General features: G+C 47.2%; 11 protein-coding genes across 12 annotated transcripts; 7 read left to right on the top strand and 4 right to left on the bottom strand.

Annotated features, from left to right (window-relative positions):
• Window positions 1-1,398: 1,398 nt before the first annotated feature.
• FOXG_04706 (uncharacterized protein) lies at window positions 1,399-2,511 on the top strand (the record flags this gene model as incomplete). Its single annotated transcript, XM_018382741.1, has 2 exons — window positions 1,399-1,754; window positions 1,807-2,511. Exons 1-2 carry the CDS (start codon window positions 1,503-1,505, stop codon window positions 2,509-2,511), a joined length of 957 nt encoding a protein of 318 aa, XP_018239521.1. The 5' UTR covers window positions 1,399-1,502.
• A 1,759-nt stretch (window positions 2,512-4,270) lies between these two features.
• On the top strand, window positions 4,271-6,439 carry FOXG_04707 (uncharacterized protein). Its single transcript, XM_018382742.1, has one exon. It carries the CDS (start codon window positions 4,326-4,328, stop codon window positions 6,267-6,269), a length of 1,944 nt encoding a protein of 647 aa, XP_018239522.1. The 5' UTR covers window positions 4,271-4,325; the 3' UTR covers window positions 6,270-6,439.
• Window positions 6,440-6,641: 202 nt separating this feature from the next.
• Window positions 6,642-8,125, top strand: FOXG_04708 (uncharacterized protein). Its single transcript, XM_018382743.1, has one exon. The coding sequence runs from the start codon at window positions 6,673-6,675 to the stop codon at window positions 8,032-8,034; it is 1,362 nt and encodes a 453-aa protein (XP_018239523.1). The 5' UTR covers window positions 6,642-6,672; the 3' UTR covers window positions 8,035-8,125.
• Window positions 8,126-8,259: 134 nt separating this feature from the next.
• FOXG_04709 (uncharacterized protein) lies at window positions 8,260-11,307 on the bottom strand (the record flags this gene model as incomplete). The annotated part of the gene is made up of 1 exon (XM_018382744.1): window positions 8,260-11,307. The coding sequence occupies one exon, from the start codon at window positions 11,305-11,307 to the stop codon at window positions 8,260-8,262; it is 3,048 nt and encodes a 1,015-aa protein (XP_018239524.1).
• A 1,076-nt stretch (window positions 11,308-12,383) lies between these two features.
• Window positions 12,384-13,774, top strand: FOXG_04710 (uncharacterized protein; the record flags this gene model as incomplete). The annotated part of the gene is made up of 3 exons (XM_018382745.1): window positions 12,384-13,149; window positions 13,210-13,352; window positions 13,406-13,774. The coding sequence occupies 3 exons, from the start codon at window positions 12,384-12,386 to the stop codon at window positions 13,772-13,774; spliced, it is 1,278 nt and encodes a 425-aa protein (XP_018239525.1).
• A 499-nt stretch (window positions 13,775-14,273) lies between these two features.
• Window positions 14,274-15,551, top strand: FOXG_04711 (cystathionine beta-lyase; the record flags this gene model as incomplete). The annotated part of the gene is made up of 1 exon (XM_018382746.1): window positions 14,274-15,551. The coding sequence occupies one exon, from the start codon at window positions 14,274-14,276 to the stop codon at window positions 15,549-15,551; it is 1,278 nt and encodes a 425-aa protein (XP_018239526.1).
• A 10-nt stretch (window positions 15,552-15,561) lies between these two features.
• On the bottom strand, window positions 15,562-18,278 carry FOXG_04712 (uncharacterized protein). 2 transcript variants are annotated; one of them, XM_018382747.1, is made up of 6 exons: window positions 18,114-18,278; window positions 17,906-18,044; window positions 17,789-17,841; window positions 17,230-17,717; window positions 16,244-17,175; window positions 15,562-16,185 (listed from the first exon to the last, which is right to left on the bottom strand). In XM_018382747.1, the coding sequence occupies exons 1-6, from the start codon at window positions 18,164-18,166 to the stop codon at window positions 15,661-15,663; spliced, it is 2,190 nt and encodes a 729-aa protein (XP_018239527.1). In that variant the 5' UTR covers window positions 18,167-18,278; the 3' UTR covers window positions 15,562-15,660. The 2 variants fall into 2 exon arrangements, with proteins under 2 accessions (XP_018239527.1, XP_018239528.1); XM_018382748.1 differs by having other exon boundaries at window positions 17,789-18,044.
• Window positions 18,279-18,606: 328 nt separating this feature from the next.
• On the bottom strand, window positions 18,607-19,924 carry FOXG_04713 (cytochrome P450 oxidoreductase; the record flags this gene model as incomplete). The annotated part of the gene is made up of 2 exons (XM_018382749.1): window positions 18,607-19,018; window positions 19,083-19,924. 2 exons carry the CDS (start codon window positions 19,922-19,924, stop codon window positions 18,607-18,609), a joined length of 1,254 nt encoding a protein of 417 aa, XP_018239529.1.
• Window positions 19,925-20,884: 960 nt separating this feature from the next.
• FOXG_04714 (uncharacterized protein) lies at window positions 20,885-22,971 on the top strand. The gene is made up of 9 exons (XM_018382750.1): window positions 20,885-21,099; window positions 21,162-21,366; window positions 21,421-21,544; window positions 21,594-21,795; window positions 21,855-22,188; window positions 22,238-22,546; window positions 22,605-22,624; window positions 22,680-22,829; window positions 22,885-22,971. Exons 1-9 carry the CDS (start codon window positions 20,890-20,892, stop codon window positions 22,936-22,938), a joined length of 1,608 nt encoding a protein of 535 aa, XP_018239530.1. The 5' UTR covers window positions 20,885-20,889; the 3' UTR covers window positions 22,939-22,971.
• Window positions 22,972-23,404: 433 nt separating this feature from the next.
• FOXG_04715 (sarcosine oxidase) lies at window positions 23,405-24,841 on the bottom strand. Its single transcript, XM_018382751.1, has one exon. It carries the CDS (start codon window positions 24,653-24,655, stop codon window positions 23,477-23,479), a length of 1,179 nt encoding a protein of 392 aa, XP_018239531.1. The 5' UTR covers window positions 24,656-24,841; the 3' UTR covers window positions 23,405-23,476.
• A 710-nt stretch (window positions 24,842-25,551) lies between these two features.
• Window positions 25,552-26,414, top strand: FOXG_04716 (uncharacterized protein; the record flags this gene model as incomplete). Its single annotated transcript, XM_018382752.1, has 4 exons — window positions 25,552-25,747; window positions 25,803-25,900; window positions 25,951-26,295; window positions 26,355-26,414. 4 exons carry the CDS (start codon window positions 25,552-25,554, stop codon window positions 26,412-26,414), a joined length of 699 nt encoding a protein of 232 aa, XP_018239532.1.
• Between the last annotated feature and the right edge of the window lie 580 nt (window positions 26,415-26,994).

Here is a 26,994-nt window from a genome sequence, read left to right on the forward strand (position 1 = left end):
AATCAACGTATTTTGAGTGACAGGCATAAAAAGCAGTGCGGTTTTGTAGGCTAGAGATATTGAAACATGACGTGAAAGCAGACATTCTCGAGAGATACTAAATTGGACGGCGAACTAACCCTTAATCTGTTCAGAAATGAGCCAGCAGCTGGAGACTTGCCTCTTGAGACTCTTAAGCATTGCCCACTGGACGGGTCAGAATGGGTGGATTGGGTTACTCGTAGAAGTACCTAGTTACCAAGTAACCCCGTGGTCTGCGCTGGCAGTTCTGTTGGTTTTGGAGATCGTCACCGCGCGCGTCTTAACCAGCCAGAGAGAGGTGCTAGCGGTAAAAGACTCCTCCTTTCCGTCTGGGCAATTACAGACTAATTTACATACGAAATAGTACCTTATGCATAGGGCTTTAGACCACGGCAAATGAGTGCCTGCTTCTTGTAATGCGCTGGACCGGTTTCCTGTTTTATAAGAATCGATCTGGTTATATTCTACTAACTTAAAGTATAATGATACGAGTGTCCGGCGCACCGTCACATGTTTACCGATGCCCATCTCCCCGACAGCCACGTTTCTCTGTCACCCAAGCCGAAGGCGTGCGGCGGGCACTTTCTCACCTAGCTTCATGATAGCTGGTGGGGGCCCAACAGGACTGATAGAGAAGAGGCTGATGTGGGCGTGACTCTTGGTATAATGCCACTTTATGTGCTCAAACTGGGTCGTATCGCTAAAGGCCTCATAGTTCCAGTAGAGGTTGCGCAGCCATTTATGCAGATATGGATAGCCTAACCTGATGTCACGGACGTTACACTTGAAATGTTAACATAATGCTGTTTTGGGCCGTAATCACAACATTCAAGATGAAAGGAACTTACGTCAAAAGCATATGAGAGAATATATCTAATGGCCACAGGTTAGTGTCATGGCAATACAGACTGGAGTCAGTTCGAGACTCACCAACGAATATCTACCTCCGTGATGTTGTTGCCAAAATAGTAAGGCCTATTTCGAGACTTGGAGATGGGCTTCTACTTTGTCCAAGGCCTCGAATAGGGTTACCCTAAGAAGTCGCTAGCCATTCGGTGCAATTATCTTCCGACCTTCCACTTGGAGCTGCTACAGAGACTATTTCTACATTGAGCACCGCATCGGACCAACGGTATCTTCAGGTTGCCCCCCGGCATCCGCGAAATACCGGCGGCGCAATGCCTCTGCCTTGTATTACAAAGCGGCGTTAGATGGGGCGCAATCGAGAGTCGGCTGAAGTAATTTTCGGCCCGAGAACGGGCTTTCGGTCATTTTATATGACCGTTCTCCTAGAAATGACGCAGCTCTGCGTTTAATGCTTCATTGACGCCTTCCAGCTTGAATTGGAGGAACCTTTAAATATGAACAATGTTTCGTCACCATCTTTAGACAAATCATCTTTCGATGAGAACAGAACTATCACAACACTAAAAGACAGCCAATTTGACTTCTCAAACTCAGCCTTAACCAAATAATACGCCATGACCATCTCTACAAACACTTCCGCTCCTCTTATCGCTGTGGTTGGCTCCACTGGGCTCCAAGGAGGCAGCGTGATCAATAATTTGGCCGCGGCGGAACTTCCATATCGTATCCGAGGTTTGACAAGAGATGCAACGAAGCCCAAGGCGAAAGCTCTTGCCGATCAAGGAGTCGAGGTGGTCTCTTGCAACCTTAGTGCGGACAACAAAGATGGAATTCGGAAAGCCTTCGCCGGCGCGACATATGTATTCGTAAGATTCCTGTAGCGATATTGCCGTAAGTGAAACTGATAAGAAAATTCAGATCATGACCAACTTCTGGGAACATATGGATGAGCGCCGGGAGACGGCTGAAGGAAAAGCCATGGTTGAGGCAGCCAAGAACATCGGCGTTAAATTACTCCTGATCTCCTCAGAGACTAACGCGACCCAGGTTTCGGGAGGCAAACTTACCAAGGTTTATCACTTTGATTCCAAGGCGTCCATCTCTGACCATGCACGGATGCTTGGAGTCCCATTCGTCGACATATACGCTGGTGGCTATATGAACAACTTTACTACTTTCTGCCGGCCGCGTCCCGTCGGAGATGGTACCTATGTCGTCGATGGCGTCTGGTCCGAAGATACCCTGATGCCGCTCCTTGATACCTACTACGATTTCGGTCTTTTTGTCCGACTAGCGATCGAGTCAGATGAGTTCAATCAGGGGGACGGCAAGGTGGTGTCGGCGCATGGGGAATGGCTCAATATTGTGCAACAGATCGACATTCTCAGTCAAGTGACGGGTAAGAAAATCTCATACAATAAAATCAGCGACGAGCAAAGCCGAGCAGGCATGACAAAGGCGGGATTACCAGCTCACGCTATCGACGACATGAGCGACATGTTCAAATTCCATGGGATCTGGGAATCTGTCTATACTCATAGCAATCGGGAGAACCTGGCGCGCCAGCCGCGCACATTCAAAGAGTATTGCGAAAATGAAGATTGGAGCCAGGTCTTTGTCTAATTTATAGATAAATAACAAGAAATGCCGGAGTCTCAATGTGGGATCAAGACTATTACTTTGTATTAGTAGCTGTTTGGAATTGATCTACTCTTGGCAAGTATATAGGCCAGTGCTGTACTTGGCTTGGCAGTGTGAATACATTCTTATTTACATAGTGAAATAGGAAATCCAATAGCTAATATTTACTATTATTTAGATATATTATTAGTAGTTATTATTATATAAAGTGCTAGTCTAAAGGTGAAAAAATATTAAAATATGTAAGGGAAATGTTACGCAAGCCCCACTTCCTGTCTTATCTGGTTTCTTGATAACCAGGCCTGTTAGTTATCGGTCAGGTGATAATAACGATTCGACTACGAACCGCCCCCTTTTCTCGAAATTGCCTCATAGAATAGTCTTCTCTTCCTTAAGCTTTAGTCAATGCCATACCGTTAAACCTACCTAGCTTTCCTATTTAGGAACCACTATAATAATTAACCTATTTTTTTTTAAATATTACTAATAACTTAACTTTAAATAAATAAAAATTATTATTTAATTAATTTTTATATAAATACTCTTAATTTATTTATTTAATTCTCTATTAATATCTTTTTATAAATAGGATTATCTATTTATATATCTAGTTAGCGGCTTTGGCTAATAAGTTCCTCTAATCGAGCTTTAATAACATAATTAGTTAACAGGCTATTAACAGCAGAGTCACAATCACCTGTTAAACCGAGTATAGACCGTGATAACTAGAGAGTCACTAACTAAGAGAGCACACCTTGTTTTAGCCTGACGGTTTAACATCACCCACCTTACTAAGTCTCCAAGTGTCCGGCAGGATTTTTCTCCCTAATCCTTTGCCTCTGTTATGAGTCTGGAAACACACATTCATCTCCAAGTTTAACGCATTAACCGCAGCTAGGCCTCGGCCAATCACATCTCACCTTGCGACCACGACATTGAAAACAGGAGAGCGTGCTGCTTGCGCTGGTGTGAATTTCATTGTTTGTAATGCAATGAGGATTGCATTTCAGCAATTTATGTAGCGTTACCGGGTAGGCCTGTTAGAAAAACCAACAGAATTCGCCAGCCTAAGAGGCCCACCCACCGTAAGCGAGACGTGATGGTTGGCTGTAGCCTGGCAGAAGAAGCTACGCCAATCTAAATTTATCCAATGGCGAATGAGGTCTATCATCCAAGCCCCATGTAGCTGACTCAATTTGCGTTTTTTCTGAGTTTGGTTATGTCCAAGAACGGAAAAGAGGCAACGCCGGGGTGTAGATCGAAGGTTGGAGTTACCAATCATGAAATAAAATTAGTTCATGTACAGTAATGTCTAGAAGCTGTATGTACAATCTTACGTGATATTTAATACAGGAAGTGCCTCTAACTATTTCAATCGCCAGTAATAGAACGGCGACTTTGATGTCGACATTCAACATGATGACATGACGAAGAGCTGCCATGACCATTCTCAGGTGTATATTCGGTTAACCCGGCCGGAAGTTGCGTGCCGCAATTAGTCTCGGCACAAAATCCCGGGTTTAGCATTGAGCTAGACCGTTGGCGGCGGAGCAGAAGCTACATCCTGTTACATAGCCAAGAGCTTTGTTTCCAAGGTACCGTGTAGCCACTTAAATCAGGGAATTTGCACAAAGGTACGTAAGCCTAGGTAATATCACATCCACTAGCCAGGGAATAAAACAAAAGATGGGTAGGAAACGGGAAGTATAGCTTGGAGGAGTGTGCAACCTTGACTAAATGACGTTTGTGTAATTGGGCTTGATAAATAGTTCTGACGAGACCATGACCATCAGCAAATGGCTCTGCCGTTTTGTTTGCATGTCAAAAAAGTATCAACAGTGAAAATGGTTTCGCAACACGTCTACGACTTATGCCAAGCAAAAGAAACGGTGAGCTCCGTCTTGGCAAATGATCCAAGCCAGACCCCAGGAAATGCCATCAAGAAGCTATACGGCCATCACGAGCACGGACTACATCACCAGATCTCAGCCAAAGAAGGCACAGAGAAAAGCGAAGATACCATCGAAGCAGCCCTCCATTGCGGTCGTTGGGGCCCGACGACCCCAAGTCCATTGTTTCTCCAAGCATTCGCCGACTCTCTACAATGTCTAAATGAAGACCCAATGGCAGGTGTCGTGTCGCCCCCGTTAATGGGTTCTCATGGAACTATGCCTCTCACAGTCATTGCTCCCCTTGCAGATGTCATGCGCCACTGCTCGAATCTCATCGTGCGGGCTGAGAAGGAAGTTTTTTTTATTACATGTTCCTGGGCACCATCAGTAGCGCAAGCTCTAGTTAAGAATTCTCTGATCGAACTCTCGAACCGAGCCGGAAAGACAGGGAGACGAGTGGTTGCTAAGATCATGTATGACAAACCAGGACCATGCAACGCTATAAACCCACATCAGTTTGTCAAACCAAAGTCGTACACCTCCAAGACGATCGACTTGCCTTCGCCCGAGGAAATTCCAAACGTCGACCTGGAGGTGGTCAGCCTGCATCGAATATTCTTGGGTACTCTGCACGCCAAGTTCTGCGTCGTGGATCGCAAGATCGCTGCTGTCATGAGTAACAACACGGAAGACAACGATAACCTGGAGATGATGGTCCATGTTGAAGGGCCTATAGTTGATAGCATATACGACACTGCTCTGATAACCTGGCAAAATGCTCTTCACCCAGAACTTCCATCTCTCCAGACACCGGCAACTGAGGGCGGATTGCATACCTCTGCCGATAATTCCACAGCGACGAAAAACGAAGCCTCACATCTGCGAGACTTCACCACCATACAAGCTGATGATGAACAACCCCTACCGGAGCATTTCCCAGATCGCCCTCACTACGATGATGACATAGAGGGAGAGGTCAGGCGCATGCAGTCATGTTACGCCCTGAAAGAGGGTGAATCGCGTCTTCAAGCGGCAAATCGCCAGCTCAACCTTGCAGTCGAGCATCCAATTGCGCCTACTGGACCTGAGATTGACTCAGGAGACGAAATGACGCCATACATCTCGACAATTGGTGATGGAAAGCCAGTTCCGATGGCGCTTGTATCTCGACCGCCATACGGGGGTATCGACTCGAAAAGCGTCCATGTGCCCCAGAACGAAGCATGGCTGTCGTTGATCAGGAATGCCAAACACAACATCTTCATTCAGACACCAGATCTCAATGCTGCCCCATTGATTCCAGCCCTAAAAGAAGCACTGAAGAGAGGAGTAGAAGTTACATACTATGTGTGTTTTGGCTACAACGATCCGGGAGAAATGATCCCCGGGCAAGGCGGAACAAATGACCAAATCGCCCAAAACCTCGTCTCATCCCTCACTAAAGATAGCCCTGAGCGCAAACTCTTGCACATATACAACTACGTCGGAAAGGACCAAGACCATCCCATCCATCACTCCTTCAAAGCTCGCTCCTGTCATATAAAGCTTCTGATCGTCGATGGCAGTGTCGGAATACAAGGAAGTGGTAATCAAGATACTCAATCTTGGTTTCATAGTCAGGAGATCAATCTCATGGTTGATAGTGTGGAGATATGTCAGAAATGGAGAGAATGTATTGATAGGAACCAGAACACGAAGAGGTTTGGCAAGGTTGCTGAAGATGGCATTTGGAGGGATGCTGAGGGGAAGCCTGGAAAAGGGTACATGGGAAATCCAGGGACGGTTATGGGATTGGTTAAAGGTGTTTATGGCATGATGATGAAGATGAAAGGTGCAGGGGGTTTTTAGTAAATGTTTCATAGGATTATAGTGTGATTCTATGCTTGGCGTCGATTTGGAAGGGTTCTGAAGATGCTGAATGAGGATGTCAAAGAAGAATACAAGACATGTAAACAGTTGTAATGTGCCGTCACGTAGGCATGCCAATCTATAATTCAGAAAAATATATTAAACTACAGTGAATGCTTGATAGACCTGATTGAAGAACCCGTATTTGTTTATCCGTAGCGGCCAAAAAGCTGACATAAGGACTAATGTAAGCTCTTGCCCCTGTTCACAACAACCAATCACTGAATCTTGTGCCTTGTATCGATTAGCGATGATCGTTAACCCCGCAGCTTACAAGAGACGTCATGTCTTCTTTGCATCTCTTTCCCTCCACTTTAATCTTACTCCTGCAACTAGATCGAAAATGTCATCCGCAGTGGACATTCAGTCACTCCCTTCAGAAGTTCTTAGGAACATTCTTTTCTTTGTGCGCAACGAGAAAAATGGCCAAGGCTCAATTAAAGAGTGTCGCTTAGTTTCAAATCGCTTCAATAATGCTGCATCGCCATTGCTCCTCACCGAAGTTTCTGTTTGCCTTACCTCGAAATCAATCACTCATTTAGAAGATATTTGCGATCACCCCATTTTCAGCAAGTCAGTGCAAAAGGTCAGCATAGTCACGTCTTACTACGAAACCGAATTAGCCTGCAACAGGCCACTATTCATGCTCGAGGCCAAGGCCAGACTGCTTCGACATGTAGAGACCATGGAACGGTCGAGATCATACCGGAATAAGTATCCTCACACGCAAGCGCAATCCCGGTGGCTGTCAAATATGGCTTGGAGAACAGAACCTGAATTCGAACAACTTTTCAGTGACCAAGTTGACGAAGAATCACCGACACCTACCCAGAGGCTCTTTCTCAAGCTTTATGATCTGTACAAAGAATTGTACAATGACCAACAGCAGCTTCGAGAAGGCCAAAACCACATCACTCGGTTATGCGCCGCTTTGAGTTCCTTGTCCAACCTGGTATCCTTGGAGCTGAACGATATTAGAAATTTGGGAGGCATGGAACACTTGGACGCTGCTGACTTTGCTCATACCGGATATGATCATACAATACTGCAGCACTTTAGCCCTATCTTGCGCAAGTCAAGATGGTGTGGCTCTTTCAAGACGATTCACACTGCAACTCCACCCGTCGAGATGCTCGGAACGTTGTGCTCTGAGCTCGCAGACAAAGGCCTGAGACCTAGGACAATTCGTCTCCGCTTGGTTCCTCCGCCCAACATGCAAGCTTGGCAACTATCACCATCGCAGCAGACAGGAGTAAAGAACCTGGTTGCACAGACCACGAAACTAGCACTATATGTGGATTTCGGGGCACGGAGCTTTGAACTAAAGGATAATCCTAGGCACGAGATGCTTGCACTCTGCTCTATCACTCAGTCATGTATGAGCGCACCTCATCTCGAGGATATGCATGTTGGGTTTATTGGTTATCCTCCGCTTGATGTGAGACCAACTGTTTCTTTGGATGATATCCTGCCAGTCAACTTTTCATGGCCACGGCTTCGGTCTCTGAGCCTACATAATCAACCTTTCACAGTAATGGAGCTGAAGTCCTTGGTTACTCGACACTCCGAGACCCTGCGCGACTTGCACTTGGAAGCTTGTTGGTTGCTTGAAGGCAGCTGGGTTGATATTGAGGAAGTTATTCGAGGGCAACAGGCTCTAGAGAAAAGTAGTATAAAATACCCAAGTGGTGGAAATCAGGATTAGTTGAAGGAGAGAATCCTAGGCATTGGCTTCAATATGTAACTCGATTAGTATCTACTTTAACAAGGCCACTATTGTAATCGGTGAAAACCCCGCTGCGGGCAGCAATGTCTTATGTTTAATGTTTAGGACTTTGACGTTAAGCTGAGCATTGCCAGCGTCTTTAGCAGGCCCCATAATAAGAATTAAAAGAATAGTTATAGTACTTTTTAAGCTATACAAACTAAGTTAAATAGAGTAAAAGCCCTTCTTATTCCAGAATGCAATATACCGCTTAATTATATCCGGGCTCAGTGTAGCATAATGAATACCACTACCTGCAAGAGCCTTGATAGCGTTTCTAGAGTCGTAGATCGGAGAGTGCTGGCTCACCTCAAGTCTTGTAAAGTTGCCCAAGACCTTTTCTTCTAGCAGCGGCATGACAGGTGCAAGAGGATCATCGGGAAGTATCTTTTCCGACAATTGTGCAATCCAATCAGGATACCTTATGAGCTCCACGCTGTAGCCAGCTTGGCAAATAAGAGAGCATGTCTTGTTCACAGACACTGACTCTTCAACCTGTGGCGCCACAAGGCAATATGACTTCCCGATGTTCTTTGTTGAGCGTGAGATGTGTAACATAGCCTTGACAACATAGTCAACTGTAACATAGGCTGGATCAAGATCGAGCTTGAACCATGATCCAAGTTTGATGCAGCTGGAAATGAGTCGTGAAACAAGGTCGTTGGGATTGCTCGCTCCCGTGACAGAATGGCCAATGATGAAGCCGGGCCGATAAATAATGATTGGAAAGCCACGATCTCTCATGCGTCGTACCATTCCCTCAGCCGTCCACTGGCTCTGAGAGTAGCCCACATCGTACCTCACGCCTTGAATATGGGGACCTAGAGGTTCGTCTTCCAAGACCCTCTTGGTTCCTAGAAAATATCCTGTCTGACCCCATGTATCGATGCTAGACACGTAGTGGAATGTCTTGCGTCGCCCTCGCGCAGCAAGACGTAACATGTTGCGAGTTCCAAGGATGTTGGTATCGTAGTGCTCATGATATGAGTCGCAGAAATTGATCTTGGCAGCGAGGTGAAAGATGGCGCTGGACCAATTGGAAAGCCAGTCAAACTTGGCCGATCCCAGACCGAGATCTCGACTCGTGATATCCCCTGGCAGTACCATGATCTTGGTAGTCAAAGCAAAGTCATCAGGCCACAGATCGTATTTTTGCAGATTGGCTTGAAGGCGACGAGCAGCTTCGGCTTTTGTTTGGCCACGAACTAGGCAAGCAACCTGTTTGACATTTGGATGACGCAGAAGCTCGTCGAGCAGAAAGGCTCCAACGAAGCCTGTCACACCAGTCAAGAATATTCTCCCTTCGTCTGGGTCTTCCCAGTTTGGCGTCTCCTCGATGTCATCCGCCGTGTCGACGTCCTTGATCCATTTATCCGCATCATTAGGTGCAGTGATGGACTCTGCATCGCTTTCGAGAAAATGAAGCAAGCTTGCAAAGCGCGAGTGGCAGTACAAATCATGCATGGAGATGAGGCGGCCCAGATGCTTCTTAATGCGAGCGATAAGAGCAGCGTTTTGGAGTGAGGTGGCGCCAAGGGCCATGAAGTCGTCATCGTCCGTGATAGGGGAGACGCCCAGAATGTGCTCCCACATGGCTTTAAGCGTAGCCTTTGTTGATGACACGGTATCATTCCCATTCGTGAGGATCGAACTGGGGATGGTTGGTCCCGCTTTAGGGAGGCTCTCCGAAAAGGCACGACGATCAATCTTGCCTCTGGAGTCCACAACAAGATTTTCAACGATTTCAAATCTATCAGGGACCATGTAATGCGGAAGTATGCTCCGGGCAAAGGATGATAGATCTTGCGACTTTGTAGCGGCTTTGTCGTAGGGCACGACAAACGCGATCAGAACCGCAACACTATCCGAATCTGCTGCTGGCCGATTGACGACAATGACAGATTGAACAAGTTCGCTTTCGAGGAGACTTCTTTCAATCTCTTCAAGTTCTACTCGAAAGCTTCCGTGCTTCAATTGGTTGTCTCTACGCCCAATGAAATCTAGGCCGCCGCCGTCATTCCTCCATTCGGCCACGTCGCCAGTCCGGTAATACCGAGTGTGAGAGTCGCCCTGGTCTTCCCGCATGTCCTCATCTACCGCATTGGCTCCCGGGGTATTGAGCTGATAGAAGATTGACTCATCACCAGCCTGTTGACTCAAATAACCTTGGGTTTGTTGAGGCCCAGCGATGCAGATCTCGCCTCGCTGCTTGGTATCGCGAATGACCTGCTGAGACTGATCCACGAGGACAATCTTCATCTGGCCAACAGAATGCCCAATACCAATCCGGTCACGCAATGTCTCCTTCACATCGACTTCTTGCATTGTCACAAGGGTTGTACACTCAGTCGGGCCATACGTGTTCCAAAGATGCTGTGGAGGGCTGTGCTCAAGAACAGCACGCATGGCCGTCTTATTGGCAACGTCACCCGCAGTGAGCAGATGCCGAAGACAGTGAAAGGAGTCGGACGATGACTTGGCGACGATATGGAAAAGAGCGGCAGGCATAATCATGATGGTAATCCTTTGACGTTCGAGATAGCTCTTCAGTGCGGTAGAATCAACTACTATCACCTTTGGGATAATGACGATAGTGGCACCGCTGAGAAGAGTAACCCAGACTTCGAAGAGGCTCAGATCAAAGCCAGGGTCGTTGAAAGCAGCCACCCGATCTTCGGGGTTCAATGGTGTCACTGGGGTACTAGTTGCCAGGTGCATTATGGCAGAGCTGCTGATCTGGACGCCCTTGGGCTTACCAGTTGAACCAGAGGTGAACAGTATGTGCGTACGACGTGATTGGCTCCATGAGGGATCAGAGTCCGCTGCATCAGTGGACAGTCCCGAGGCCGGTGCATCACTGAGATGAAGAGGAGTGATACCCTCGGAAGAGAAGGTTGAATTCTCGTCAGCGACAACGTAATGAGCGTTGGCATCGCTCAGCATGCTTGCAATGCGATGAAATGGTGCTGTAGGCGAGATTGGAACACAAGTTCCACCAGCAAAGAGAATGGCTAACTGCGCGATAACTTGACGATGATCAACATCGAACAAGATCCCCACAGCTTCGCCTTGCTTGACGCCGCGTTCCTGCAGGAAGCGTGCAATTATTCTGGCGGAGTTGACGAGTTCGCCATAAGAGGTAGAGCGAGCGCCATCAATGACAGCAATGGCTTCTGGAGCTGTAGTGCTCCAGGAAATAATCTTGTTCTCCATTGTTATGTTTTGATGAATGGTAATTGAATGTTAAAAGATGCAATACGAATACTAAGTTGATCTTTATCCCTGGTAAATAACTCATAGATGTCGCGTCTTGGACTTTTTCTTATCCTCTGCTACCAGGCATAAAAACACTGTTCTAGATACGTAGCGTGGTTCTGCGGGGTTAGAGCTTCTTGCCTTGGTTGTTGGTCGTTGGTTGTATAGAAACACAAACCTGCAGGAGAAGTGGCTAATGCAGCGCTAAAGCGGTTTGGCAACCTTCAGACCCCTTAGAACTCAGCGGTGAGTTTTAAAGTATAGACAAACACAAACCTGCAGAATAATTAGCTAATGCAACGCTAAAAATGAGTTGGCGAGCTCTAAGTGCTCACAAGTGTGCAACATCGACGGCGGTTTGACGGAATACCCAATGACCGAGATCATGTAATACAGGCTAATTATGTCTTACAAGGAAAGGTGGCTCGTCATATGTAATACCTCGAAACAACCATCACGGCCAGACCGACGGACTGAATATTTTCAATGGAATATCCTACGAGAGATCTTAGTGTTCCCACAAAGGGTCACACAGCGCCGACACCGATGGACTTGATAGTGTCATGGGATATCCTGTGAAAAGTTTTAGTGTAACCCTTACAAAACGCCTGGACCAACGGACTTAATAGTTTTCCGGAATATCCTGCAGAAGATTCTATTGTTCTCATACAGAGCTACTTCCTATGAGCTATGTGTTGTCCATGCTATGGTACGATGTTGGTAGGACAATGCGTTCTTTTACCTCTAGTCGACTTGGCAAGCATTGTGTTTGCCATCTTTTGGCCGTGAGGGAGATTGGGAAGAGTTGCTTGCCAGCACTTCACCGCTAGATGTTACAATAGAAATGTCTGTTATGTTTGAAAGGAGCTCAAACATCGAAGTAAGCCCCAGGAGACCACCATCAGGTGTTTGGCGCTTTCACTGCTTCCTTAATATGTATTGCTCTGCTCAAATAGCCTAGCTCAGCTACCTTTAAAATTATTCTTGACTTGCATCTTCAATTCCTCTTTCAAACTGATAGAAGCAAATCCATCATGTCGAAGCCAGATGCACTTCAACATAACCTACAACTAATCCTTAAGGATCGGCAAAGGAAAGGCTGGCAGCTTGAGCCACCAGCCCCAGGCAGTTTAACCGACATGGTTGATTTTGGCTCAAATGACACCTTGTCCTTGTCCTCTTCTGGACTCTTGGGAAAGGAATTTCTCAATGAACTTGGAAAGCACCCGAACTTTATCCTCGGTGGAAGGGCGTCCCGTTGGGGTGAAGGCTCAACTGATTACCTTTTCCAACTAGAACAGCACATTGCTCAATTCCATAAAGCGGACAGTGCTTTATTCTTCAACACTGGCTATGAAGCAAATGTTGCTATCTTTTCAACACTCCCCCAGCCGCATGATGTTGTGCTGTATGACAGTCTCGTCCATGCAAGTATCCGAGAAGGAATGTACAGGGGCCGTGCAACTGCTCTTCCTTTTGCCCACAACGATCTGTCAAACCTGCGCCAACGTCTGCAGGCCATCAAGCATCAGTATGAAAGGGTTAGAACGGGTCTCGCTCTTGTATTTGTTGCACTGGAGTCTTTCTATAGTATGGACGGCGATGTGGCGCCCCTTGAGGCAATTGTCAGGGAGGTGAAAGAGCAGCTTCCCATTGGAAATGTCGTCTTTGTGATCGACGAGGCACATTCGACAGGATTAGTGGGCCCTCAGGGGTCAGGCCTTGTCTCTTACTTAGGTCTGGAGAAAGACTTCTCTATTCGAGTTCATACCTTTGGTAAAGCACATGGGGCCTCTGGTGGTAAGCTCCAAGTCCAGTTGCAACTCTGATTGACTACCAAATACTTACTCAAAGTCATAGCCGTTGTTTTGTCAAGCCGAGAGTGCAAGCAAGTCCTGCTCAGTTGCGTCCGTGGACTCATTTTCTCCACGGCACCAACCTTCACCACGCTGGCAGCAGTCAAGGCTGGGTATAGCATTCTGGCAAGTATCGAAGGCGAAAGAGTATGTTGCAAGGTCGTTTACCTCACGCATATCTGCTAATCTGGATACCTTAGAGACGAGATCTTGTGCAGTCCAACATCACTTTATTCTACAATGCCGTGAGCAAGCATGCAGCATGGCCAAGCTGCCAGCACCTCGGTATCATTACTATTCCAATGAAGCCTGCATCCGATACTCTCAAGTCACCCATAATCCCCATCATCACTCCTCACGGCGGAGCAGCAGCTCTGGGGCAGTTTTTAAACAACGCAAAGTTTCGCGTTCTCGCTGTTCATTTTCCCGTTGTGCCCAAGGACAAGGAGCGGGTGAGGATCAATTTGCACGCAGATCATACATCTGACCAGATTCTTTCACTAGTCGACCTACTCCTCAAGTGGACTCAATCACGCCGAAAGGATGGCATTTCCATGTCTCGTCTTTAAGTAATTGCGTTCCGTAGTATATTAGCTTTAGAAATCTGATAAGTCTCCTGAGTCTCTTTTCAGCTTTGAATTAACTTGAAATTTAATGTTATTAATGTTTTATCCAGTGCAGGGTACATAAATTTCATTGGTCACATGTCATATCACGTGGTAAAGCCTACCAGGAAATAAATTTAACCTAACAAGACATAACCCATTTACAGCCATACGTTTCAGGGGCAATAATGCAGAAAACAAAGCATGGGGAGTCCGGTCACGTGGCCGGGTGCAGTGCAATCTCTCCGCCGCCAACTCAATGAACCCATATCGGGGACAATGGAAGGATCATGGGCCAAGCGCCAGTAAAAACCACCGAGATAAGTAACAGAGGTTGACAGATTGTCTAATAACGCTATTGTATTTAAAAGATCACTAAATAAGAAGCGATCAAGCCCTCCAGCAACAGAACCTCGGAACATTGTCTTGTAAGCTTTGCGACTTGTCTTGACAAATAGAAGAAATGGATCCAATAGAGCAACGTTTCAGAATCAACTTAGCAAATGCTTTACCCAATCTGTCGACTGCCACACAAGCCGTACACGCAGATGATGTCCTCAATAATGTCGACGACGTGGCACCGCCAATTCACGTTGCCGCAACCTTCCGTTATCCACGGGCTCCGGACCGCATGCGAGAACACCACGAGAGACCTTCGTATCCGGTTCTGGATGTCGGGGAGCACTGCTATTCAAGACAATCCACACCAGGATTGTCGCGCCTTGAAACCGTTTTATCTTCTATTTTGGGCCAACCCTGCATTGCCTACTCCTCTGGTCTTGCAGCATTTCATGCTCTGCTGATCATGCTGAGACCCAAGAAAGTCTCTATCGGCGCGGGATACCACGGATGCCATGGGACCCTGGAGCTCTATGCCCGTTCGTCTGGCACGGAGGTGCTCTCACTCGACTGTGCCGTCGACCAATTAGGTCCAGGCGACTTGATTCATCTTGAGACACCTGTTAATCCGACAGGAAAAGCCTTTGACATTCAGTATTATGCAGACCGTGCCCATTCCAGAGGTGCCTATCTCAGCGTAGACTCGACGTTTGCGCCTCCTCCACTCCAAGACGCATTCATCCAGGGTGCAGATATCGTCATGCACTCTGGAACAAAATACATCGGTGGCCATTCCGATTTCTTATGTGGCATTTTGGCGATCAAGAGTGGCAGCCCCGGCACCGAATGGCTACAGCAACTCCATCGGGACCGACTGTACCTTGGGTCTGTCATGGCAGGTTTTGATAGCTGGCTTGCAACCAGGAGTATCCGGACTCTCGAGATGAGAGTTCTCAAGCAAAGCCAGTCAGCGGAGGCTATCGTTAGTGCATTAAGACTTGGCTTGGTAGGGACTTGTCGGCAGTCATCATCGAGAAGTCTCAGCGATAAAGAGGTTCACGTCATCCAGAAAGTGGTCAAAGAGATTCATCACGCCAGTCTGCAAGACGAAGCCAATACAGAAGGAAGCTGGCTGCGAAAACAAATGCCTCGAGGATATGGACCCGTGTTTTCTCTAACTCTTCGCAAGGTGGAATATGCCCGGAATCTTCCGTCCAAGTTGATGCTCTTCCATCATGCGACCAGCCTCGGCGGCGTAGAAAGTTTGATTGAGTGGAGGACAATGACGGACTCGACGGTGACAAAGGACTTTTTGAGAATTAGTATTGGTGTGGAGGATCCAGAAGACCTCTTGGCGGATCTACTTCGAGGTTTAGAAGCTGTAATAGTTGGGAGTAGTTGAGACTTATGTACTGGTAAAGAACTGAACTCCGGTTAATTATAATCTTGCCTCCTGTTACTGTAATGGGAGCTCACGCTAGCCCTAATCCAAATACTACAGCATACAAAGACTACAGATTTCCTACTTCCCATGTTCCAAAAAAGGGACCACCCGAATCTTGGAATTGAAAGAACGGATCATACGCCATATCCAAAGACATGGGCCAAGAAGCAAGAGGCGTATGTTCCGTGGAACCTCCGCAAGCTTCTGGAATAGAAGAAGATTGAGCTAGAAGATTTGCTTGGGCCTCCTGGGCTCCCTGGCCAGATCTCGTTCTTCGCCTTCCTGACTGTGGCGGCAATGCCTGTCCATTCCCCAGACTCACTTCAACAGTTGGGCTGTGGAAATTATCTATCTCAACGATGTCTTCTCCATCATCTGTGTTGTCCTCTGGAAAAAGAGAGCTGCCATCGAAAAGACTTCTTGTCTGGGAAGAACTCGTCGTGCCCCTGTAAGCGCCAGAGTTGTAAAGAAGTATATCCCACATTAAACGCGTGTTGATAGAAATGGTCCTCGGTGGTGGGACGTCTTGGTCCTTTTCTTGCTCATGATCTATTTCGAAAGCCGCCCGGATCAAAGACTGAAGTCTTTCGTGCTATGAAGGATTAGTGTTCCGTTCCAGTAAAATACAGATGTATCATGGTCCTACTTACCAACCATCTACATGAAGGCCAAAGCAAAGCCAGTTCAGCCAAAAATGCGACACATTTCGTCAGTCTATCCAGCGCCGCCTCCCTGGTAGTTTTGTCAGCCGCCCGACAAAAGTAGATATGAATGGTGGCCGCGATCGCCGCACAATGACCAATAAATGGATCCGAGACGCGATATTCTTTATGGACGACCATCTCGATGAGGCGTGCAATCCATGTGCTGTGGATAAAAGCAAGTTCTGAGGATGTTTTCCAGAATGTGTTGGGGACTCCCAATTGAGCCGACTGTTGTGGCCGCGATGAATACAGAAAGGGATGGTTTAGCATGTTATGTATGGTGTGATATGCGAATTGCTGGTATACCCACGGGCTCCAATATCCTCGATTGCTCTGAAGGTGTCGGCTTTCTTGGTCGGTAAATCGCGCGCTATCAAATCGGTGGCGGTCTGGGAATTTCGTCTCTGAGTCCATGAGATAGGCGTTGATGACGGCGTATCCAGACTCGATGGACCAAGGAGGCGGTGCGTTGTTGGTCTGCTGAGCCCATTGCTTTACGTATGTGCGGACCTCTCCCCACAGTGTAGACGTCTGGATCATGTAGGCCCATGTCCCGCTCTTCTTATCAGCACTCGTTGTTTCGTCTTGACCTGATATCTCTTCGCGTGGAATGGCTGGGGGCATCTCATTGAAGCTCTTCCGGGGATCTGCATGCGTCGCAATGTATTGCGGTCTAGTAATATCTTGTAAAATGTCCGTGGTGAAGGATTGATGCCCGTACATCTGCTGTAGTAAGTGTAGGCTCCAGAACACTCTTCTCCGCGTTTCTGCGCGCGAGCCAAAGTCGTCAAGGGCGCAGGTCTCAACATCGAGATTGGCACATTTCGCAAGCGTAATTGCCATGCCCACGTGCAGATATGCCAGAGTTGCCATGTTGGCTGTATGGCCTGTTCAGCAGATACCCGATCAGCTGGGATGAGATGGAGATTTACCTTGTATATTGGCCAGTGTCAGTATGCAGAGGCTCTGAATTGTCGTTATTGAGACCTTGCCCTCTCCCACCTGCTGCATGATTCCCTCTCTCGCAGCCTGTGCATAGGTTTGACTCAATTCGTGCAGGCGACCTTCAAAGAAAGGATGCTTCGAATGACATGAAGCAAGGGCAAGTAGGGTCAAGAGTGTCTCCTCATTACAATCCTGGATCGAGGAAAAGTCTTCCCGATTGAATAGCCATAAAGGCTGCTTGTGACAATATTGGAAATACGCATCGACGACATCTTCCAGAACATCCCTCGGTGGCAATAGGCTGCTCCGACTAGTTAACCAACAAGATGATTCAGTGGACCAATTTATCCTAACTTTCCTGACCGTTGGTGAGCTATCCATCTCAACGCTGGGCGACAGCGGTAGCTGCCAGTCCTGGGATTGGCCTGAGTTCGCTGATATTCTTGTGGCAAAAGAGTCCATATCACTATTCGGCCTGTTGAACTCAAGTTTAGCATCATCAGCCACACGAACCTAAACGGCAAAGATGAGGAGTGTTGATCGTACTCTTGCCTTTCCATCATGCGAATTTTTGCTTCGAGCTGGGCCAGCCGTCTCTCCTAAACAGTACCCGTCGTGAGTAACATGACTTAATTATGCCCGGACGATTCCAAGCAAGCATACTGTGTCTGTTGAACTGCTCCCATTTTGAGAACCTGAGGCCAGAGGGTTTCCTCGAATCTCTGGGTATGTGCACGTTTTTGAAAGGCGAGTACAGCTCGAACAAGCCGGTCTCTCGCCCGGACACCGAGTTTTCTTCCTCCTGTCCATGTTTGATCAGTATTGCACCGCCGCCACTCCAACCGCTGCAGTTGGCTACATGTGGACTCACCGACAGTTCTCGCACGCTTGGTGCAGACGTTTATGTGATCGACTGCCGTACATGACGTGTATTTGCCAATTGACAAGACAAAAGCTTGCGACAAGAGGGGTGTTGTCGAGGTACAAAGCTGGGTGAAACCTTTATACACGGCCTTATCAAATGCGGGGATGCACATTGGAGCCCAGACCTAACTTCGTTGAGTGCGGGGCCGACGGTGGTAGCATGCCGCTAGCGTGATGCGTGACTTCATTGACTTGTACTACTTGGACCATACCCTAGACAAAGCACTGATAAGCAACCGTCTGCAACAAAAACAGAGTCTGTTGTGTTTTTATGGCCCATTATTTATGAGACATCTGGATATTGCAGTGCACTCAGTCATCATAGATATAAATACTGCTCTATTACTCCTAGTCCAGTTGGTCCAGCCCACAGTACTAGACCTTCACAGGCGTAGAAAAAGATTTTGCCTTGAACAGCAAAGTACACCAGATCTCAAAGCTCACCACTCCATGTCAGCATTATCAGCCTTGCAAGCCAATCCATCACAAAACTCATCATCCCCCTTTGTGGCCTCCGAATTTGCTACATGTCGACGAGCTGGCCATATCTCCGCCTTCGAATCTTGCTCCTTTCTACGGTGCTCAGTCACGATCTGCCTAACCGTGTTCTGGAAGAAAATCGGCGCGCTCTCCAAGTCGGGATGCAGCTCTCCATTAGTGAAGACACCTGCTTCCAAGTTCTTCTGCACCGCATCACATAAATACTTGTCTTCCCCGAGAACTCGCTTAAAGAAGGAGTTGGTCCTCTCAAATTCTTCGTCGGTGGCATCTTTATGGCGATAGACTTCGTACTCCATTGAGCAGGTGCCGACTGATGTTGGTACGCATCGCATCATGTAGAAGAAATGTGGCCTGTGCGAGAAAGAAAAAAAGATTAGGTCTCCATTCATCAAGTATTTAAAGGACCAGAACTTACGAAACAGTCATGCAGGAGTTGGGGAAATAGTAGGTGCTACTGATCTTGATATCGTCTTGCTCCGTTCCCTTCTTTGGCCGCGAAAAGTGCTGAATGTAGCCTGGCTTGGAGACGGTGTAGTAGAAGGTTAAGTCTGTTATGGCTTTGACATCTGGGTGTGCAACCTGGCAATGATAACATTCGTTGTAATTATCAGCAAGGGTTTTCCAGTTATAGTTGCCCTGCATGCCCCAGACGTGATCAAATTGATATTGAGAGAAGTCAAAGTATTTAAATCGTTCCTGCGAGTCAACTCCCTCAAAGTCGTCCGTCCATTTCACTTCGGGTTCCGGGGACGCATCCAAGTTGACCCAGACGAATCCAATGGCATCGATATGCACATGGACAGGAAAGAGGCTATGGTTCTCTTTGTTGAAAGTTGGGACGGTGTCGAAGCGCGGGGCCTTGGCAAGTTTTCCGTTAATGCCGTATGACCAGCCATGGTATTTGCAAGAGAAGATCTTGGCGTTTCCCGCCTCTTCTGTGGCGATTGGGAAAGCTCTGTGCCTGCAGATGTTGTGAAAGCCATTGATGGTCTCTCCGTCCTTGTCTAGGCACAGCACAAAAGCATAACCAGCCTCTTCAAAGCGGAGAAAGTCTCCGGGCTTGGTAAAGCGTAATTTATGCGTGGCAAGAAGCCATCGCTTAGAGAAGATGGCGCGTCGCTCAAGCTGATACATTTCATCCTGCCGATACCAAGACGCGGGGAGGGCTCGCGGTTCTTGGACTTCTGGCTTGCTGGAGAGAATTGCATTTCCATTTACGCTGGTCATGGCCAGCACCGAACCGAGTTTTGAGAACATGGTGTTGACGTGAGATTGTTAGAACTTGTTCAAGGCTTAAGAGTAGGAAGTAGTTAAGTTTGCTTATAGCAAAGCAATAAATTAGAAGTAATTGGAAGTCAGACAGGAAGCTTTGGTTGTTCTCTTAACGTATCCAACCATCCCTCAACCATCTTTCCGTCGTCTACGAACGGGAGGCAGCACTCACAAACTGAGAGTTCAGACGGTCCGACCTCCCCGAGAGCTTCCATACCTTCCTATCGTCCCTATCTTGTACCGGCACTGTTCTGCGACACGCGATATCTTTGTTACAATATACCATTGCATTGATTGGTCGGGAACAGTAAACGGCAACTCCATCATGACTGTCGCATGACCATTGCCTTGTTTGGGCATCCGATACTCTCCCCGCCCCGCTCGGTGCGGCTTCCGGGGAGACCCAAGTGACATTCCCCGACCACGTGCCTGAGTTATCGTTGTCAGTTTAAACCCCTCACTGCCCTCGAGAGTCGGACTTGGTACGCCGATCCTGAAATTGACTCTTTCTGATTCGTTGGATTAAACGAACAGGGTATATATGGGTCTTTTGATAACAAGTAGTAATCAATTGATGCATAACATTGCTCCGACAGACGAGCTAAGAGCTCCCTGTGCACCGGGGAATGTCATTTCTGTCCGCCGTACCCCATGCCATATCTGATTACCCTGCTCCACGAACCCTGTTTAGATTATTAGACTGATGCCAACTCGCGGATTAACGAATCAAGAGTATGCAACGGAAAGTTATACCTGGCTGTGAAATGTATTTCTCACTGTTGGCTAGATAAGAAAGACAACGCCAAAATGGGAACTAGTAAATGTACGAAATTAATAATAAAAGACACGTCAGGTTCCACGTTCTAGTCGAGAGTTTCCACAATTTGGTCATTCACCCGGACCAGAGTAGCCTTCGCATACACTATTTCCTTTCCATATCTTGCGTGATCATGTCAGAAAAGTCCACCACTGGCGGTCCAGTTACCATGCTTCCTCCATCTGAAAAGCTATCTGACCGAGAGCGCTATGCCGACCTACGTACCAGTGGCGACCGGCCCGGCGAAACCCTGAGTTTCGAGATGGGAACCGAGGATGGCCAAATCTTCTCTCTGCGTGAGATCGACCCAGTGCTTGATGCCAAGATGCGCCTCATCAATAAGGTCCAACGAGCTCCAATCCAAGTATACAAAAACAATCCCAGACTAATCCACCTACTGTGTAGACCATGGACGAAATCGGGTGGACAAACATGCACCTTAAGCTGTTTTTCCTAAATGGTTTCGGCTACGCTGCTGATTCTCTCATCCTTGCCCTTCAAGCTGTAACTGCCGGTCAGGCTGCTCTGGAGTTTCGCCCTGCGTTCTCTTATGGTCTCAATGTGGCTGTGTATACGGGAATGCTGGTTGGGGTATTATTCTGGGGACTAGGTAACCCAACATACCCCTTCTAGTTCTGTGACAAGGCTCTTATTTGCTGCTCAGGTGCGGATGTCATCGGTCGTCGTTATGCTTTCAACATTTCACTCTTCTTATCTTCCGTATTTGCCATTGCGGCCGGTGCGTCGCCTAATTGGATTGTCCTTGCAACCTTTGTTGGTCTAGCTGCGTAGGTTCCTCGTCATCCAAGCCGCAAACTTACTAACACTGGGTAACAGATTTGGTGCTGGCGGAAATCTCGTTCTCGACACAACTGTATTCCTTGAATTTCTTCCTGGCCACAAACAATGGCTTGTCACGTTGATGGCCTGCTGGTGGGGGCTCGCATATGTCATTGTTGCCGCCTTTTGCTGGCCAATCTACTCGAATCCCAAGTACATCTGCGTGGAGGCTGATACATGTACCAAAGATAACAACATGGTTAGTACAGGCACTTGATACACCATAGCCTTGGTTCCTAACACTGATTTGTATCACAGGGCTGGCGATATGTCTGGTACGGTAATGGAGCTCTCGTGTTTGCGTGCAGTATTCTACGAGTCACAGTGATCCGACTCAAGGAGACCCCAAAGTACCTTCTTGCCAAAGGGGACGATGCTGCTGTGGTCGCTATCTTCCAAGATATTGCAAAGAAGTATCAACGGCCGTGTAGTCTCACGTTTGAGGCACTAGAGTCTATGGGGACCATCAACTCCACTTATGGTAAGTCTAGGTACAGCCTCGGTGAGCTCTGGGCACATTTCCACGGATTGTTCGTGACAAAGAAGCTCGCCATCTCAACCATTCTCATTTGGATATCATGGCTTCTAATTGGTAACGTAATCTCCTCCTTGATTCGTGACCGTGAAATTAACGTCTCTAGGCCTGGCATATCCACTGTTTTATGTGTTCCTTCCTGATTACCTTGCCAGTCGTGGTGCCGAAACGGGAGAATCAGGACCGTATTATCAGTGGAGGAACTACATGCTTAGCAGCGTCACGGGAATCTTCGGGCCAGTGGCTGCTGCATTTATGTGCAATTCCAAGCTGCTTGGCCGCAAGTATACGATGGCAATTGGAGCGCTCATCACCATGGCCTTCTTTTTTGCTTATACTGCTGTGAAGACTCCGGCTCAGAACGTTGCCTTAAGCTGTGTTATAGCTTTTTCGTTGAATATCTACTATGGAACTTGTGAGTCACTGGTGCTTACACGGATGAAAGGACCCCTACTGATATGAGTTCTTCCTAGTATATGCGTACACTCCAGAGGTTTGTCAAATCATCAATAGGACTGGCTCTAAGTGTATCGACTGACACGACTCAGGTGCTGCCATCAGCTCATCGCGCAACTGGTAACGGAATAGCTGTAGCAGGAAACCGAATTATGGGATTGGTATCCTCGTTTGTAGCAGCTTACGGCAACACTGCAACATCAGTACCAATCTATGTATGCGCTGTGCTCTATATCGTTATGGTAAGTTACTCCTTATAACAATCTCTGAGAGGGGCTACTAATCAGGGTGTGCTAGGCTATCATAGCTGTGATTTTACCTTTTGAGCCTTATGGGAAGCGATCTATGTAGGAAGAAGCGATTATACGATTCCTATTACAATGTTTGCTTTGAATGTATTTCTCTCAGAATGGTACCTGTGTCAGCCATTAAGTCAAGTGCTCCCTCTATTGTATATTTGGTGCGCAATCTGTTATTGCTTTCTCGTCCTATACTCTCTCTTCCGTATATGCAATCAGACGTTCTACACTAGCTAGCATGATTAAACATGAGGCAAACTGACCCGTCAAGTCTTGGTCATCAGTATAAGTGAAAAACTCTATTTTCATCTGCAACAAGTCAATTCTACTTTGCCGAGGTAAAATAGCTATTAGGGGGACTTGTACCATATTTATTGGCCGCGGTGATTTTAGGAGCAGCAGTTTGAGGGCCAAAACTTCAAACCAATTAGCATCAGAACCAGGATCGCATCAGCACCTCATGTCAATGCTGACAAACACATTCGCTTTGTTATATCGTTGTTGGGTAAAGATGCTGTGCTAAATGTCATGACTGCAGTGTATGGAAGCAAGATATATTGTGAAATAATGATGGCTATATATACCTCATGCTAAATCTTACTTCGAACACCTGATTGAATCGCTGGGATGACAAACTTGGAGAGATCCTCAGTTGTCTTTCCATCTATAGCCAGTTCTGCCATGACACGACCGATAACGGGTGCGAATTTGAAACCATGAGCCGCCCCCAATGCAACCAAAATGTCGGGGTACTCATCCAGTGCGCTAAGTATGAAATGTCGGCCTGGGGTAATCGTATACTGGCATGTAACCGTGCGAAGGATTTCAAGTTCCTCGTCTTTGGATATAAAGTCCCTCATGAATGCACTCAACTCATCCAAGAGCTTTGGAGAGTGGATATAAGACCGGTCTTCAGGGCTCATGCGGTTGTTTGACACGTCGCGGCCAGCCTTGATGGTAGGTTCGCCAAAAGTGGGAAACCCATAGAATGTCTTTCCATCAACCATTCGAATCCATACAGGGAAGTGATCAGCATTAAATAAAGAGGGCTCTTTCGGCTTGAAGTATGTTACTTGCTCTTGCATAACCTCAAGTGGAATTTGTGCACCTAGGGGAGCAAGCAGTTTGTTGGTCCAGGCGTCTGCAGCTAGAATGACCTTCCGAGCGTGAAAGTCGCCCTTTTCTGTCTTGACGATAACTCCTTTATTGTTTTGGTCTGTTGCAAACGGTATAACTGCCGTTACTGGTGTGTTTTCCTTGAGAATGGCTCCGCGAGCGCGAGCAACGAATTGCATCGCCGTCACCGATTTGGCCGCGTGCGCAATGCCAGTATCTGGGGTGTACACCGCATTCTCGTCGCCACCAATGTCAAGTTTGGGCCATCGTTTGTTGACCTCTTTAGCACCTAGAAGCTCGTAGGGTACATTGTTGGCGTCGAGGCTCGCAGTGTAATCCGAGACCTTGAAGCCGGATGTCCAGGTGCGATCATTGGCAAGCACAACGATGCCACCGGTAACAGTCAACAGCTTCAAACCGGCGTCTTTCTCCAATTCGGCCCAGTCTTTGTAGGCAGCTTTGGCAAGCGAGACGTATTCTGGAGCATCGTATGCTGTGCGGACGATGCGAGACGTGTCGTGAGATGCGCCTCGGACGTGGCCGAACTCAAACTGTTCAAAGCCCACAACCTTTGCTCCCTTTCGCGCTGCTTGCCAGGCTGCTGCGCTTCCAAGAGCTCCGAGGCCTACTACGGCGACATCGAACTTTTCCATTGAGAGGCGTTTGTTGTTGTTTCTGGTATTGCAAAATCTGTGATTTGATATCTGTTACCCAAAGCTAGTAATGAGAGGAAGCAATTGATATTTTATGCCTTTGTTACTGCAGTAGATCACCAAGCCAAGAAAGTTGGTTCAGATCATCCTATGTAGCATGCAATTTGTCTGATCGATAAAGCCGACTACGACCGTTGAGGGGCTCATGGAAGCGACAGGCCGACGGTCGGGGAGCATGCTCCCCGACCGACACCAACGGCTACCTATTGGTTAACAGGACCGGGCCTTGCCGGCACTATACTCGCGTCGGTGGAATGAACTCTATTTACAACTTCTCATCACGTAGATCTAGCACCCACTGTTCACAGAAAGGACACAGGGGCCTTCCTAGGCATAGAAGCAAGCAGTGGCCTGTTGAACCTGATTTCGATTATTGATTCTTGTTGATTCTATTACCCGTCTTCTTAGAGGTATTGCCTAGGCTAACCCTATTTGAGAATCCAACTTATCATGTGAGCAGCTTATTCCAAACCCGAGGCTCGTTTAAGCTAAACCCCTGCGGAATCATGTAATCCATCCATCTTGATTACATGATACCTCCGGTTTGACAGATATGTTAGGACTTTTAGCAATCCACTATAAAAGCGGGGTCGGACCCAGAATGTGTTAGAACTTTTATTCCCTCACTGTATTATCTACTCTTGAAGTGGAGCTATTTTTAGTTAGATCTACAAGCAACATTGACATTCCTACCATAGGGCGCACCATGGCATTAAATCTAATTAGGGCGCGGTTCATTCATTCTACCATATATACTAACCATACTCTACACAACCTAGCCTTTCTCTGTTTATTTTACAATTACATCTCAACTTACGATTCAATATATATCCCCAATGCCTAACACTTCAATTGAGCTTGCTGTGCATAACGGCGCCGTGTCGGATGATACGATGCAGTTGCGGAACACACTCAATGAACGCTTCGAGGCTCGTACAACGAACGTTGAGTTCTGTTTGCCTCCTGCCGATGGCGGTAGAAAGGCCTGGCTGTTCTTGGCCGCTTGCTGGGTCGTTGAAGCTGTAACCTACGGTAAGTCTTCCTTTATTTAGAATGCCTTGAAACCAGCTAATCCATGTATAAATAGGCTTTGGCTTCTCATTTGGTGTCTTTCAAGATTATTACACTTATAATAAACCTTATGCAGGTTCTAATAGCATCGCTGTTATTGGAACTACAACTACGGTAAGAAACACGTTCGTTAAACCACGCAAAACCCGATTAACACGAGACAGGGCATGCTATATCTAGGAGCACCATTTGCAGTTATCTTATGTCGCTTGTATCCTCGCCAAGCCCGCTGGTTCACCTACGTAGGACTCTTTATCGCATCCTTAGCCATGGCAATGAGCTCTTTTTGCACAAGTGTAGAGCAGCTTATTGCAACACAAGGGGTATTATTCGGCATTGGCGGCTGCTTTGCCTACTGCCCTTGTACTCTCTATATCAACGAGTGGTTTATTCGGCGCAAAGGCTTTGCTTATGGGATCGTTTGGAGTGCTGCTGGAGTCGGAGGTGCTGTATTACCGCTGATTCTTGAGTTTCTCCTTAAGAACTATGGCTTTCAAATAACTGCCAGAGTCTGTTCTGGTATTTTATTTGGAATGGCAGCTCCGTTAGCCTACTTTATCAGGCCTAGGCTTCCGCTCTCCACTGCTATGCAAAGGAGGCCCCTCGATATGCGATTTATCACATCTAAGGTGTTTATGCTCCACCAGCTGGCCAATGTGGTGGAAGCAACAGGATACTTCCTCCCGACTATCTATTTACCAACTTATGCTCGAATAACCTTTGGAGCTTCTACTATATTATCGGCTTGGACAATCATTCTGGTCAATATTGCCACGAGTATCGGCCTGTTGATCATGGGTTTTCTTAGTGATAAGCTTGCGGTCACGACTTGCATGCTTATATCAGCAGTGGGCGTAGGTATCTCCGTCTTATTAGTCTGGGGATTTACGGCGTCTCTACCTGTTCTTTATATATTCTGTGTTATGTATGGCCTATTTGCTGGATCCTGGGCTTCTATTTGGCCTGGCATTATGAGAGAAGTCTCTCAGAAATTTCAAGATGAAAACGAGTATATTGATCCTATTATGGTGCATGGCTACCTTTCTGTGGGCAGGGGAGTAGGCAATATTATATCAGGACCGTTGAGTAGTTCTCTTATCCGAGGTCAACCGTGGCAAGGAAAGGTCATTGGAGGATATGGAAGTGGATATGGCATTCTGATTTTGTATACTGGTTTGACAGGCCTGGTGAGTGGTATGAACTTTCTG

The sequence above is a fragment of the Fusarium oxysporum genome, chromosome 7 (assembly GCF_000149955.1).
Source record: "Fusarium oxysporum f. sp. lycopersici 4287 chromosome 7, whole genome shotgun sequence".
Taxonomy (NCBI): Eukaryota; Fungi; Ascomycota; class Sordariomycetes; order Hypocreales; family Nectriaceae; genus Fusarium; species Fusarium oxysporum.

What these genes read in the sequence shown, in the direction of transcription:
- FOXG_04707 (XM_018382742.1), top strand. Translation starts at nt 4,326, where the DNA reads ATGGCTCTGCCGTTTTGTTTGCATGTCAAAAAAGTATCAACAGTGAAA.
- FOXG_04708 (XM_018382743.1), top strand. Translation starts at nt 6,673, where the DNA reads ATGTCATCCGCAGTGGACATTCAGTCACTCCCTTCAGAAGTTCTTAGG.
- FOXG_04712 (XM_018382747.1), bottom strand. Translation starts at nt 18,166, where the DNA reads ATGTACGGCAGTCGATCACATAAACGTCTGCACCAAGCGTGCGAGAAC. An exon ending in GGAGCAGTTCAACAGACACA is followed by an intron (nt 17,842 to 17,905) that starts GTATGCTTGCTT and finishes GGTACTGTTTAG; the next exon opens with GAGAGACGGCTGGCCCAGCT. An exon ending in GGCCTTCATGTAGATGGTTG is followed by an intron (nt 16,186 to 16,243) that starts GTAAGTAGGACC and finishes AATCCTTCATAG; the next exon opens with CACGAAAGACTTCAGTCTTT.
- FOXG_04714 (XM_018382750.1), top strand. Translation starts at nt 20,890, where the DNA reads ATGTCAGAAAAGTCCACCACTGGCGGTCCAGTTACCATGCTTCCTCCA. An exon ending in GTACCAAAGATAACAACATG is followed by an intron (nt 21,796 to 21,854) that starts GTTAGTACAGGC and finishes TTTGTATCACAG; the next exon opens with GGCTGGCGATATGTCTGGTA. An exon ending in CTGTGCTCTATATCGTTATG is followed by an intron (nt 22,830 to 22,884) that starts GTAAGTTACTCC and finishes AGGGTGTGCTAG; the next exon opens with GCTATCATAGCTGTGATTTT.
- FOXG_04715 (XM_018382751.1), bottom strand. Translation starts at nt 24,655, where the DNA reads ATGGAAAAGTTCGATGTCGCCGTAGTAGGCCTCGGAGCTCTTGGAAGC.